Genomic DNA, 15,605 nt, shown 5'->3' with positions numbered 1-15,605 from the left:
GCAGGGTAAAAATGCGCTGGGTATGTGCCTTCATGTGTGTAAGTGTGCTTGATGATATGGTTGCCTTGGAACATGCTGTGTGTTTTTAAGTAGATGCTCTGATTCCCCGAGACAGAGCTGATGATGTAGGAGGTGTCTAATCCCTTGGATTTTCCTAACAGCTGCTGTCCTCCTGGTGTCTGGGGTCAACAGGAGCAGGTAATACTAATTAGTAACAGAGAAACTGAGAGATAGGAAGAGGTGAGACAGGGATATGGAGCAGCTGAACAGATAACTTCATCATGAAATTAATTTCAGGCAACGGGTCACTGCATTTTCATTGTTTTATTTTGGCACTATTGTTGGATGGTCCACCACTTTGGTTGAAGCTGATCTATAACTACTGGATGGATTGTCCTGAAGTTTTATTCAGACATTCATGGTGACCAGAAGTTGAATCCAAGGACTCTGATGATCCCCTGACTTTTCCTTTTGCGCCACCATAGGAGTAACATTTGTAGTTTTTAGTAAAATGTCTCAAAATCTCATGGATGGATTGGCATGAAAGTTAGTTCTTTTCCATGTGCTGATCAGCAAATGTTTCCACTATATTAAGATGGGGAACATGGTATAGATTATACCTGCTAAATATTAGCATGTTAAAATTGTCATTGTGAGCATGTTAGCATGCTGATGTTAGCATTTAGCTCAAAGCACTGGAGTACCTAAGACCAGCCTCATAGAGCTGCTACCTTGGCTGTACACTCTGTCTTGCTCAATATTTAGCAACTATACCACTGATGCTTTGACTATATATTCTATTAATCTATTTAATATCTAATAATCTAAAGAGTATTTTTCCAACAGAAATCTAACTAAGACAGAATGTGTCCAGAGCTATTGACTACTGCACTATATCAGTCTGTTATAGGAAAGCAAAAATAGACTTGCATACACACAAAATATGAAGAGATGCAACACTAATAATATGAATGTTAGAGTACTGTGTCTTGTATAGCACTTGTTCATGTTCTTGCAGTCTGAACTGTCTCTATCGTGTTGGCTCTACTGTTGTGTCGGTCTGTAGCCCATTTTTCCATATGTACAGCGGTCTTGTCTAATGGTATAATTTGTTACTAAGACAGTTAAAGCAGCAGACAAAGCAATGCTGAATAATTTTGTTCTTACAATACTTGCTGAGTGGAATACAGATTCTTTATTTTGCCACATGAGGTATGCATGGTGTGTGTTTAAGGAGCTATGAAAACAAATGGGGGGAATATTTAGTCTGCCATGCACTTCCTTCTGATAGCTGTTAACCTTGAAATTCTCTTATGGTCTGAATCACATCCCTCAGAGAGGCCCTCGTCTACCCCAGATAAACAACTTCCCTCCTCACATGCTCGCTCTCACACTCCTCCTGAGCTGCCAAAACAGGAAACAAAGTTGTAAATATAAAGAAGAAAAAGGAATGTTGTTCAACTTGATTTTGTGTACAGGATGTGGAAGATGCAGACCGTTATCTTTTGGGATGTGCAGGTGTTTGTTTCATCCTTTGTCAGCTTGCACCTGCTTGATAATGTGCAGTGGTTATTTCCCTTGAAGCCTCTCCTTTCTCTTTGCTTGTCTCTCTCACACCAGGCACGGTGGCAGCCATCGCTGGCCTCCACCCAGGCCAATGCATCATCAAGGTGAACGGCATCAATGTAAGCAAGGAGAGCCATGCTAGCGTTATTGCTCATGTCACCGCGTGCAGGAAGTACCGGCGACCTACGCAGGTGAGGCAGGGTGAGAAGACAGGGCAGGAAAATGGGGATAACCTGCAGGTTAAACCCACGTTACCCAATTTTTATGCTGACATACATTTTTACAACAAAATTTGAACAACAGTATATGTCATTATGATTAGCATTGAAAACTAGAATTGGAATGAAGATACAGTTCCCTAAGAAAAGATTAATTGTTTTCTGCCATTATGTTTGATTTTGTTCAGTATCATGGTTTTGGGACTTGTAGACATCGCTTACTGGAGGTCACCCTTTCATTTCCCATGGCCTCACTGGTAGATTGTTAAGATAATTTGCATTATGTGCTGATTGATCTGACAGTTATGGAACTAAAGTAGAAGTTGACCGTGAGAAAAAACATGGCATACAGACCTCCTAGTTCCTGTTTACCTTCATCTCTCTCTCTCTCTCTCTCTCTGTGACTTGGTCTTTCCTTCTCTTGGGCCATTACGCAGAAATAATAGTAGTTTTGGCTTCTCCAGTGCTGAACCCCTGGCTCACAGCAGTGGGCCCTGCTGTGGGAGATAGGCAAGCTGCAGTGAGAGGTAGGAAAGTATCTGGGGGTGGCTGGGGCTCAGGGTGGGTGAAAGTGCTGGAGGGAGGGAGGAGAAAGATGGAGGAAAAGGAAGATATGCCAGTCATTTTCTTTCTGGGGAGAGACAAGTGTAGGAGGAGAGAGCAAGCTCAGTCCACCTGTTGAAGGTGGGAAAACTGTGAAAAATGGAAACCCAAGGCGGTGTGTATGGTTTGAGTTAGTGTAGTGTGTCGCTATAATTGAGCCCCATTGGGACTTCAGGCTTAATGAAGCACTAAAGGGTTCCAACACCACTGGAGATCTGGTTTACATCAGTTATGGACACAGAGGAACCACCCTCTTTCTGTCTCTTTCAGTGTTTGTGTGTGTGTGTGTGTGTGTGTGTGTGTGTGTGTGTGTGTGTGTGTGTGTGTGTGTGTGTGTGTGTGTGTGTGGTTGTACACTAGAAGACCACAGTAGACAGGCACAGCATGTAGCCTTGGCGGAAAACCCACTGTGGGTTTGGGTGCGGAGAGGAGAGAAAAGACACAGACAGATACACACAAACACACACACAGGGCTCTGGAGCAGGCTAGAGTTGGTTGATGAGATTGGCATTGGTTTGCTTTTGTGGTCTCACCAAGCTCCTGGTTCCATATATTTGTGAAGGATTTTCCACTGTATGCTCTGCCAACCCAACTATGACACCATACACCATATCTGGGCAGAATTGGCTAAACATGCTACATCAAACCCAAACCTCAGCTTGTGTACACACACACACACACACAAACACGCAACCACACACACACACACACACACACACACACACACACACACACACACACACACACACACACACACACACACACACACACACACACCACAGTTCTGTGTGTTCAGGGTTTTATAATCTCAATCTTTCTAGTAATAGAAATTTTACCTGAGAATGGAAGGACGAGAGTAATGCTACAATACACTGATTTGTGTTGACAGTTGTGTGCGTGTGTGACTGTAATCGATTTAATGTGAGTTAAAAGATGTTTGACAGTTCAATATAAGTTCAATGTATAAATAGAAAATCATTTCATTTGATAGAAAAAATACATTTTGTTTCAATAATTTCTTAATTTTTATGATGAAAAAACATTTTCAATAAATTTCTAAATGCATGCAAATCCTTTATTATTTTCCTATGCAGCAAGACACTATTAAATGGGTGTACAACAACAGTGAGAGCGCCCAGGAGGACAACCAGAAAACTAACCAGAAACCCACCACTGAGGAAAATGGAGATGGCTTTGAGTGCAAAGTAGAAGGTGACTACACTCACATATGCACATTCAGAAGAAAATTAATGGAAATTACTCATCTGGTAAAATAAATTCTGGTTGGGGTGTCTGTGGGTTTAACACAAGCTTTTTCGCAGCAACACAAGCCTGCCGCATGCTCCAGTTAACAAGTTAGACACAGATCCAAACAAGCTCATCTGGAGTGTGTTAGTCTGAGAACGGCCGCCTCCTCTGCCTCATCAAGTGTTAATTCCCCCCTGCGAATTATGGATCTCAGTGAAAGAGTAAAACAGGAAAGCTATTCCCTTCATAGCAAACAGCTCCGGAGCAGGATTTATTGCCATATTAAGTCATTGCATTAGCATAAGGCCAGTTAACTTAATACTCTTGGATTTGCTCTTCATTTGTGGGGAGATGGAAAAAAGCCATGAGCTTCCTTTCCTTTCCTTTGAAATGAACTGCAGTTTTTGTGGTCTGAGACCTCCTACAGTGCCACAGTGTGTCATAATGAAAACACTTGCAACATTGTAACCATGAATTTCCTGTTGAAGATAGGGATTATTTGTTTATCTAAGAATGTAATCGCTACATAATTTTCCTAATTTGTGCATCTGTGCTGCCATATTTGCGTGTTAACAGAAATCTGTTTCGCTACTGTCTCTTTGCTCTTATGTATTTCTATAATCACAGAGGTGATGGACAAATTCAACACTATAGCCATCATTGATGGGAAGAAGGACCACGTAAGTCTGACGGTAGACAACGTCCAGCTGGAGTACGGTGTGGTGTACGAATATGACAGCACAGCTGGTATCAAGTGCCATGTGCTGGAAAAGATGGTTGAACCCAAGGGATTTTTCAGCCTCACTGCTAAGGTATTCTGTCCAAAATTTAAGTGGAATAAATTCTGGACATCTGGACTGGCCTTTAGGCTGATTGGTTGGTTGAACATCTGGTTAGATGTTGATTTAATTATGTGGTATTTAGACTATTTATTTTTTGAAAACAGTGATGCTGGTGATTCAGTAATTTTGATTTGTTTGGTCCAGTCACAAGGCTAGATCACCAACTAGGCTCCAGATTCACTTTGTGGCAACTACGCAGTAATGTGGCACTGGGGTAATTTGATAAATTGAATTGACTTGGTAATTTTGACAATCAAAGCACAAAATATTTGCACTTTTACCTAAATTTTGTGTGCTGTCTTACATAAAAATCTAGTTTTAAATCTATTGGAATGTCCTCTTCAACTGATGACAATTATTTTTTTTGGAATTTATGAAACAAAGTTTGTTGTTTAGGCCGTGACATCATACTAACTGTGGCTGTGGTTAAAAGCAAGAGAAAGGAAGAGACAGAGGGAAAGAGGGAAACTTTTATTACCCTGTAGGCGATTAATAGTGCTGTTGGTGTTCATCACCTCAAAGATTTTGCTTGCTTGATGAGGGAGAATAATAAAGATGTAAACAAACCATGATAATGCTTCTATTTCTCATCAGGCTACAGGGGACCAGTAGATGAGCTCCAAAATAATTATGATTATTTCTTTATATATTTTTGCGGTTTGAATGGTAGTTAAATCTCAGTAGGATCTATAATCAATCAGATTCTCACTGATAATTTAAAAGAACTTTGTCATGGCATTTTTTGTGAAATTATAATGACACACAAGTTGCACTTTTTTTTTAATCTTTAAGTTCTTCAGTACACACAGATATAGCCAACAGCTCTCCTGCTGTGTAGATTGAATGGCTTGATGCCAGTTAAAAGTGACGGCTTTATTTTCGTCATGTTAATTCCCAGCTGTGTTAAACGTATGCTTTTTATGTCCCAGCAGTGAAGTTCACAGAATGATCATTATTGATTTAATATACACAGAGTAAAGAAGATTTACTTTGACATAGATGCTCACATGCTGGTGTGGAAAATAAAAAGCAGTTTGCAGCATTTTACTACCAAATTTCATGATGAATAACATCTCTGTCCTGCATGGTAAATTAGCAGACATCGCAAGTTGGGTTCATGTCTTAAACTGAGCTAGATTTACTGTCTTTGTTTTCTAAAGTCTTTAAAAGCACCATCCTAAATGAAACTTGACATACAGAAAAATAAAACTTGCTATATACCCTCTGACTATAAGTAGTTTCCCATTTCTCCAAAATGAAAGTAAGTGTATCTGCCCCCACATTTCATATTGTCCTTGTAGATCTGTGTGATGTTGAATTTTAATATTGCCAATGCTGTCGGGGTGCACAGGTTTTCTTGTGCTTCAGTCTCTTCCTGCTGTTACATTGCCTCCCCTTCTTTTCTCTCTCCTCCACTGGGCAACTCATTAAGATGGCCCAGAGATTTTTGTCTCTCTCCATCCTCATATCTATTCTGGATCTGGAAAGTCAGAGTCTACATAAGTACAGCATATGTATCACAATACGGGTTTATCTCCATGGATTCATGAGTAGCACATGGAAATTTTAGATATTTAAGTTTAACTGCTCATGAAATGCTATAGAGAAATTGATCCTCCAGCAAAATTTAATTTTGTTTTCCAACGAAAATGAGCTTGCTCATTCATTTACATCCAACTACTTCTCCAAAAGGGATTTTAGAGGCATTGTTGAATCACTTAATCATCCCTGTTTTTATTTTCACTTTCAATGACCAGATCCTGGAGGCGCTTGCGCGTAATGATGACATGCTGGTGCAGATGTGTGGCAGGTTGAGTTCAAGCTGTGATGTTATCCCTGAGGAGCTGCAGGTACGCTTCAGTGCAATGTGTGGTGACAGAGTGGAGCATATCAACCGGCGCATCACCAACTACAGAAAGGTGACTATCCTGAGCTGCTCTGATGCAAACGAAGAGACGTTTCATCAGTCTCTCTGCTCGCGATGATATTTCTCTCTACCATGAACTGTATATGTATATTTGTACAAATCTTAGAATCCATTTAAATTGACTCTTTCTTCTGCAATTCTCCTTTGACTGACAATAATAGAAACATGATGCAGCTGGTGTAAAAATACCACTTTTACATAATTTTCAGTGTGGTTCACCACTGTGGTTGTCCTGCTGAACCAATTCAGCATAGATGCACTGTGACAGAATGTTTATGGTGACCTCCACTGCACACTGGCTGTGATTGAATCGAATCTCCTACATGTAGGACCTGTGAAAGTGAAGAAAACACGTTGAAAAGGCATAGATGTCCTTGATGGATTCTTGTTTTCCGAGTCTGCATCAACATGTCAAAATGCATCAATCTGATGACACAGTGCAAACAAGCTGAACCTGCAGCACAACAATACCTGGAGGCTGCTGTTAAAAAATGTAATCAATTCTCATTGACCTGCAAGTGAAGACGAAATATTTAGCCAAGAGATCTGTCATTAACTTGCAAACGTGTCACTGACTGTGTGAATGTCTGCAATATGTAGTATTTTCTTGGGGTTTGATTGTAGTCACGTTACAACCAAAGTATTTTCATATCTTTTCATTCAAATATGTAAGCATGTGTCTAATGGAAAAACATCCTAATGCATGCAAGTGTGCGTGAGAGACAGAAAAAAAAGATCTGACTCAACATTAGAGTGGGCCTTGGATTACTTACCAGTCACTTATAAATAGCCATGTTCGGCCACAGCCAGGACTTTTGTTGTGTAAGATCCCCTCCTGCACTGGAGCATTCCTTCTCAGACCCCTGGAGAGAATTGGGGGGGGGGGGTAGATAGAGGAAGATTAAGAAGTAAGAAAAAGGGACAGTAAGACAGAGCAGCAATGGATAAAAGGAAAGATGTGAACTTGGGGCTTGGAAATGAGGGTCCACAAATCTCTAGGGACAGGGCGGAGATGTGATGAGATGTTTCGTCAAGAGAATTTCAGGTCATCTGGTCCATATCAGCTTGCGTGGAGCAGTAGCTTTGTAGCTTTGTACTCCAACTATCTGAGATAACTGAAGAGAAAAGTTTGGTTTAAGTTCCTTAGTTAACATATATATTATTGTATCTTTGTAACATCCAAGACAGGATACAGGCCCTTTGACGGAGGGTTCAAGGAAAGTGCAACCAAATGTTGCAAAGAAATAAAATGTGTTTTTGATATTCTGTATCAGCTCTGTTGGATCCAAGCAGTCCTTCAGGCTCTCTGTGTATTGTGTTTTACATGGAGATGCTATCTTGTAGCACATTAAGGAAGTTTGCCTTCACAGCAGGGTTCGAAGGAGTTACATGTACGGTATATTCAGAAATTCCTATCCAGTTCAGATATTCCTTCCAGTTAGACAGTCCTATAGGTCCTATAGCATCAAGCCACCCCAGAGGATATTTGCACTTGCTTAAAAATGTGTACAAAATCCATGTGATGTTAATTTATCTAAAAGAATCTTTATTTTATTTGAATCAACACCATTTTCAGTCCAAAGTGTTTTTGAAATCACTGTGATAAAATAAAGCCACAGTTCCTCTGCAACAAATTCAGAAAGCTAAATATTTGAGCCACATTTGTGCCACATAAAAAAGGAGGAATGTAGAAAATTTACAGTAATGGATATTTATGCTTTTCTTCCAGTGCCAACTGTCGTGTATATAAAACAATACTATAGACTGAGTTGACAGATGTCCTATATTTACCATGGAGCCTTTCATTCTTTTGCCTGTGAGGTAAACTCTAGTTATATAATGCTAAGATTCATACTTTTTAAGTCTGTCTGTTCTAAAATTTTCATTTCAGCTCCTATTCCCCACCTTTGATCAATATTTATTACAAACCTACCAGCCAGTATTATCATAGGATTCCCTGCAGTCAGTGCAATTATAGTGCAAGATTTCTACCCACACTTTTTGCACATTATCTTTTCACTGTTTCCAACAACATTAAAGAAAACATATTAACATATTTTGTCTCTAAACCATGCATCTCTATCTGTGTATCAGTTTGCTAGGGTACTGAAGAACAGAGCGTGGCCCACCTTTAAGCAAGCCAAGGCCAAGGTGTCTCCCCTCCATAGCAGCGACTTCTGCCCCACAAACTGTCATATTAATGTGATGGAGGTCTCCTATCCCAAAACTACCACTTCTCTGGGTAGTGCCTTTGGTGTTCAACTGGACAACAGGAAGAACACACTGGAGAAGGGAGGATGCAGCAGTGCTGAGCAGGGTGAATTAAGATAGGGGGCATGAAAAACACCTGCACAGTGAAGTCATTTTACATCTTCATCTAAATTTGCTTTAAATTCCAGGCTTTTTACTGGTCCGTTTTTTCCTGGCATGTTTGTGTTGGCTCAGGTAAACTGAACCCCATGGTTAATGTCCAGCACACCATCACCACTATGGCTGCACCATCGGGTCATAGCTTGGGCAGGACCGAAGGACACGGCCTTCGGTTCCTGCTCAGAGAAGATGACCTGCTCACCCTGGATGCTTATCAGAAACTCCTCTACAAACTCACCACTGTTGTCAAGGAGATGGAGACTCATGGCACCCATATTCACAAGTGAGTGGCTACATGTACTTACTTAATGTATATACAACATCTTTACATGTTCGGTCACATGCATTTAGAGATGCAAGTGGTCAAACTCTCAAACATAAACACAAACACACACAAATACGCATACTTGCTTTTTATATGCACACCTCCCTGAAGATTATTCTCGTGTGAGACGGAGTGTTGTGTTTCATTAAATGGTCTGAGTTTGAGATTAATCAATTCCAGCGTATCACCCCCACCACCACACACACACACACACCCACACACACAAAAACACATTTTTGTAAACAAAGGGTGAAATTGCTATTTTTGAAACACTCCAAATTACTTTTCGTTTATGATGGAAAGAGATACCCTGTCACTGATTATATTTGATTTGATTTGAAATGTCCTGTGAAATCAGATTGCCTCGTATAACAAGATATAACTTCAGCAGCCTGCGTAGTCAGGGTGCTGCATCTGGTAGTTGGCAGGCATACATTTTGGTCATTACTCTAGCACCTGTGTGTGTATGTGTGAGAGAGGGAAACAGAAGGAAGAGGAAAAACACACATCAAGCCATTTTGGTGGTTTGCTCTATCATATGTAGATACGCTCACATTCCATTTATTTACAGGATTTTACACCTGATATGGTTTGTGTGTGTTAGATCAGTTTTTCCTGTCTGGCCACACTGGGTTCAACATGGTTGGTGGGTTCATTGTCTGGAGACACACGAGGCTATGGAAGGGAAATGGGAAACACTGCACCATTCCTGCCTCCCCCATCTCCAAACAGGAAATACAATCTCAATGAACTAGAGGGTGTGTCACTAGGCCAGGTGCCCTCTGGAAATGCCATTCACTAACAATGGACCACTGATTTATTCATGTGCAATACATAGAAACATACCAGCACAGACAGCCACCTCTAAAATGTAATAGTACCTCCTTCTAAGTGAGACATCTTAAGAAACATACGTCAGTCCTTCCCATTTTCCCCTGCAGTAGTTGGTAATTATTGGTGGACAGCTGACCGATTACAATAGATGTGTGTGTTGTGAAACTTAAGATGGTCATTTGGTTGATTTATCATTAGAAGTCTCCTCGGCTATTGCAGCAGCATTTGGAGAATAAAATTAAAAGTCGCTAGATGGAGCGGAGCTGTCAACTAACTGTGGTAATAATGAGTTGAGTCCACAGCAGGGCTCTTAATGACTGAGTCTTGACAAATTTTGTCATGCTCCAGTCACTGCCGATTAGCATAGCTGCATCCACGCACATTCAGGTGGTGCGACGCAGGGCTGTCGAGGGCATAATGACCTTTACCATCCTCTATCTTTTCAAACATGCAGATGCACACACATGTACACTACAGGAGCTTGTTAAGGATGAGCTTGTGAGGGTGAGCATGACTGTGGAAGCACAACAGTGGGACTAATGGGTTGTGAAGCTAGTAGCTGCATTGCTCAGACCTGTGGGGGTGTGTTGAACCCTCCTGAGCTCTAGATTAGTTTTTATGTTAATCTGTTCTCTGACTGGCATAGGGTTACTACTACTTTTATTAGCCCTCCACGCTGGCATTATGTTTTCATGTTGTCCTTCTGTCTGTCCGTCCATCTGTCTGTCCCATTCTCATGAATGCACTATATCAGGAACGCCTTGAGGTAATTTCTTCAAATTTGGCACAAACGTTCACGTGGACTCAAGGATGAACTGATTAGATTTGGTGGTCAAAGGTGAAAGGTCACTGTCACTGTAACCTCATGTCCATCCCATTCTTGTGAATGCGATACATCAGGAACGCTTGGAGAGAATTTCCTTACATCTAGCACAAAGTCTGGAAAGCCATGGGTGTAAACTGCAACTTGACTGGTTTGTGGAGGCATTCAACCGCAAGTCAGTAATTCTAGTTGTTCACACAGTCCAGCCTCCCCTCTCCAAGCCTCCTGAGTCCCTTTTTTTCCTGTCTTATTTTGTCGTCATTCTGCTCTCTACACATGTGCCTGCACACATAAACACAGGCATTCTTCACTCTCTGTGTCTCTTTCTTTTTCTGTACTGGGTGTGTCCAACTTTGACAGCACTACTTTATAATGATGTATTAATGAACTGAAGTGGCCATATTTAAATGGGCTCTTTTGTGCACAACACCCATTGTCCCAACCCAAAATCAAGAGAGGAAATCTAGGGTACATTCATACTAGATTAGAAATATCCTCAAGTAATTTAGGAAAAGAAAACAACTGGACGTAGGCTGATTCTAAAAGAATACATTTTTGCATCGACCTGTGAACCTTTGTCAGACAAAGCTGCTGTGTGAGGACGTCCCGGTGACATGCTTTATATCAGGACCTCCTCCCTTCCTGGATCAGCTACTCCCCCTCTTTCCTCCCCTCTTTCCTTCTCCTTTTTGATCTTTTCCTTATTCTGTGCATATCATAAATAGCGTCCTGACTGGCAGTGGTTTCCCAGCTATAGAGTCCTCCAGTTTATTTACCTAAGTATAGGTTATATCAGTATGCAAATATCCTACCATTTAAATGTCTGATGTGAAGCTTTGTACTGTAGATGCAGATACTGATGCAATGAAGACGATTGATGTCTAATGGTTTAATGTGTCGAAGTGGGTTAAAGATCTTCCTGTGAGAGATTAAGAGATCTTTTTGATTGCTTGCGATAAGCGGTGGTGTACTTCAGCCTACTCTCGTTCTCTTGCTTTTTGTTTTTTTTCCCCCTCCTTCTCTCTCTGTTGAAGCCTCCTCTCTGATCCAGTAGTTGCTATTCTCCTTTGCTCTCTCTGTTAGTTTGCGCCCCAAAGGCCCCAAACTGCGTTCACTTCTTTATTAACCAATAGCCAATCACAGAGCCTGGATAGCTTCTCCATAGTGATGGAATGCCACTCTCCTTTGGAGGGGCATTGTGGTCGCTTCTGGAGTGGACCATAATGAGGACATCTCTATGGCCTAGTCAGACTGTGAATGGGTAGAAAGGGGGTCAATGGAGAGAAAGGAATGGGTGGGGGGTTTAAAATCATAAAGTAGCATAAAAATCTGAGTTTCATTTGGGTAACGTGATGGGGACAGGTTCATTTATATAGCTATAAGTGGCCTCTAGCAGCCCCTCCCCACTGCTTCCACTTTGAAATGTCCTTAAGGCTGATGTTATGACACAATGGAAAATATAAGCAGACACAAATTAAAATAGGCCTGAAATATAAACAGACATCGCATGTCAGAGTGTGTGCGTGGGGAGAGATAAAAAAAAAGTCCAAGCCTAGCATTTATTGGAATACGGCTTTAAATGCCACCATGTGTTGCTACAACTGTGAAAATATCCCAGCTGGCCTCTTCCTGCTCTTCTGATAGCCATCTGATAGAATACAGACCAGCAGGAACTGTGAGAGGGGAGCTGATCTTTGCAGAAGAGTTGCAGTGTGTTGACACAGCTGTGCCCTGCTACATGTTTTGACCTATTAATATGATGTGGATCCGTGACCATCTGAAGCTGTTGGCGCGGAAGCCAAGCACAAGAAATTTGGGGTTTTGTTTGGCCCACTCAGTCAGCTGTTTGACCCCACACTTGAGCCCAAGCACATGAAGGCCCATACTGTACATATTGTATGTACAGTTCAAAATGTTACTGTGGTGGGGCACATGTAAGAGCCTCCTGTGTAGCCTCAGTCTGATCAAAGATATTGTTTTTATCATGCTGTCTTGAATGTTAGTTTTGGATGAATATCATTACTGCTTTATGTAATCCCTCCTGTCTGTTTTTGTACCTTTTTCCTCTTTTCCCCCTTCTTTCTCTGTCAGCATTCTATCCTCCATCACCCATCCTCCAGCATTAGAGGCGAGGACCCCAGAGAATTACATTTCTGCAGAGAGCGAAGGGGAGAAGGGGGAGCGCAACGGGAAGAAAGTGTGTTTTAACGTGGCAGGGGACGAGCAGGAGGACTCCGGACACGACACAATCAGTAACAGAGACTCATACAGGTATAACTGAAGTGAAAGGTGGTTACATAAGAGGTGCAGATTGTCACAGACATTTTAACCTCAAAAAAAAAAAGCATTTTAGAAAAACTGTGAGCAAGGTTAAATGAAAAAAAAAACTGTAATAAAACACAATTTAATAGTATAACATAATAATAATATTAAAATGATAAAATTAAAAATATAAAATAATATATATTATAATAAAATAATAAATGAGCAGTAAACCATATTTACTTTCTTTCATACAAGAAATGCAACTGAATTGCTTACAGTATTTACATACAGTTCAGTGTAATATTCCGTAGCATACCATACCATATTTTATTAACTGATCATCAGAATGATGGTCAGAAGTGTTGAAGAATTAGATAAATGAGCACTTTCAATTAATATTATCTCTTAAACTGCGTTCTCCTTATTTCTCATCAGTGACTGTAACAGCAACAGAAACTCCATTGCATCTTTCACCAGCATCTGCAGCAGCCATTGTAGCTCCTATGTTCACAGTGATGAGATCGACTCAGGTACACAAATGCAAAGTATTGAACACGAGCATTATTCTCCTCCTCACAATAGTAAAGTCACAGTATTTTGCACGTAGAATAATGTAACTTACAGTATTAAACAGCTATAAGTTGTATTTACTGTTATAACGTTTACACACTGTATATGGCACTGGGACCATGTGACAATGAGAAAGAAATCAAAGTTGCCACATATGTATTAATAATCCATAACCTCAGGCAGCCAGAATGTTGCATAATAGTACCATAAGTGACAGGTTACGATTACAATCGAACTGAATGGTAATACATTTCTGGAAGGCGAGGACAAAAAAGCCTTAAGTTGAATCAAATTGGATATGGCAGGTGTTTGGCCAGACATCTCAAATGGATTAGTCATTAATGTCTTACACAGATGTGTATCCTGTCAAATATCCTTTCCCAGTGTCTCTTAGGATGTCACAGCCATACACACACTTCACAGCTATGTGTGATGTCAAATATAATCTCCTTTCTTTATCCTAAGATCTAAGACCATTTACATCTGAAACAAAGGCAATAAACAGACACACATACTGTATTTGCACTTATATATGTTTTGATGCAGTAAGACAACTCACAGTAATTGTGTTTAGTTGAGTTTAATTCAGTACATTTGTGGACTAATGCTGACAAGTTGTAACCACACCTCTGCAGGAGACGAGATGCCATCCAGTGTGTGGCTGGCCCACGATAAACAGAAGAAACTTCACAGCTTCTTGGAGCATCTGTTTAGCCAGGTAGGTCAGTTCACACGACTTTTAGTGGAAAGGCTAAGAAACTAACTTCCTCACTATCTTAGATTTGTAAAAGCTAATCTCTTCCCTGAACACTCATTGCACAATTGAGTTTCTCTCATAAATAAACATTATTTTGAATCTTTAAATATTTCATTTATTTCCTGAGGAATACATTCAACTTCTTTGTTATCTTGTTAAGGTGGAAGGTTAGTTATTATGTTGTCTAATTGGATTGTGTGATAGAGTGCAAATGGCTCTGATTTGATTAGTCTTTAAACCACACACAAAATGTATCAGCCCAGTTAAAAAATGCCCTATATCATCATAATTCAATTATGAAGATCCAACAGAAAAAAATATTATACCTAAAGTGCAACTTAATATTTTATAATGGTCAAAATTTTAGTTAGACTGTGTTTATGGAGAACAGGAATTGTGTTTTTTTTTTAACTCATGTTCTCAGAGGGAAAATTTGTGACAGCCTCAAGTTGACCCTTGACCTTTCAGAGACCTTTGAAGCAAAGGGTGACCATATCTGATTACACATATACACTCCCTAGCACACATACATGCTTACACCATCCAAGATAAGTTTTCTGAGGATGTCTCCATCTACAGTGGAAAAGCAGAAAACACTATGCTTTGCTGTCTCGGCAAATCTGGGCTGTTTCCTGTCATTTGTTTTATTATAGAGAAGTTTCCCTAGCTTTGTTTTCATACTGCATAGCAAATTGTATTCATTCTGTGGAATTTCGTGTATGTGTGTTACAGAGAGAGCGGGAGAAACAGGTGGTGGTTATGGCTGCGCAGCAGTTTTTGCATCCCTCTACATACTTTCGATCTTGGCTTAGTAGGGGAACTTTTATCATGTATGTGCCATGACTTTACCCTTGGGCTTTCTTCAGGTGGAATCAATCACCAGCATGCTGAGAGGAGATGTGGTGGCTCGGGCTTTCGAGCAGACGAAGTGCTTCACACCTGGAAGAGGATTACAAGGTAAAACAGCAGGACTGTGATGTACTCGTAGTTCTGAAGCACTCATCGCTCAGCATATTTTACCATATCTTAACACTGTGCATCTACTAGTGCTGTGCATCACACTTTCTACTAGAGCAGTATTTGAGTTTCCTGTGAGTATTTATGCTGATGTGTAGCTCTGCTTCTTGGGTCTTGCTGGGCTGCACACTGGGCCTAGGAGAAGAAAGAAAATATTGGAGAAGCTCCAGAGCCCAACCAGCACAATACTGAGGGAAAACAGAGCATATGCTGAATATATCGCAGCCGCCTGCATAATAG

General features: G+C 40.6%; 1 protein-coding gene across 3 annotated transcripts in view; it reads left to right on the top strand.

The window, feature by feature from the left end:
- The window catches only part of prex2 (phosphatidylinositol-3,4,5-trisphosphate-dependent Rac exchange factor 2), a 93,699-nt gene that overhangs the window by 46,126 nt on the left and 31,968 nt on the right, over positions 1 to 15,605 (top strand). Inside the window, exons 20-29 of one of the 3 annotated variants that reach the window (XM_040126659.1) lie at positions 1,621 to 1,685; positions 3,482 to 3,599; positions 4,263 to 4,447; positions 6,235 to 6,396; positions 8,499 to 8,721; positions 8,844 to 9,057; positions 12,848 to 13,027; positions 13,457 to 13,551; positions 14,227 to 14,309; positions 15,215 to 15,305. In XM_040126659.1, coding sequence (XP_039982593.1) covers positions 1,621 to 1,685; positions 3,482 to 3,599; positions 4,263 to 4,447; positions 6,235 to 6,396; positions 8,499 to 8,721; positions 8,844 to 9,057; positions 12,848 to 13,027; positions 13,457 to 13,551; positions 14,227 to 14,309; positions 15,215 to 15,305 — 1,416 coding nt within the window. Of the gene's footprint in view, positions 1 to 1,620; positions 1,758 to 3,481; positions 3,600 to 4,262; positions 4,448 to 6,234; positions 6,397 to 8,498; positions 8,722 to 8,843; positions 9,058 to 12,847; positions 13,028 to 13,456; positions 13,552 to 14,226; positions 14,310 to 15,214; positions 15,306 to 15,605 lie in introns of all 3 variants that reach the window. The other 2 variants (XM_040126658.1, XM_040126657.1) reach the window with 2 other exon arrangements.

This window comes from Xiphias gladius, chromosome 5 (assembly GCF_016859285.1).
Source record: "Xiphias gladius isolate SHS-SW01 ecotype Sanya breed wild chromosome 5, ASM1685928v1, whole genome shotgun sequence".
NCBI classification, from domain to species: domain Eukaryota; kingdom Metazoa; phylum Chordata; class Actinopteri; order Istiophoriformes; family Xiphiidae; genus Xiphias; species Xiphias gladius.
The sequence above is the reverse complement of the archived record's forward strand: the minus strand, read 5'-3'. Positions and strand labels throughout refer to the sequence as shown.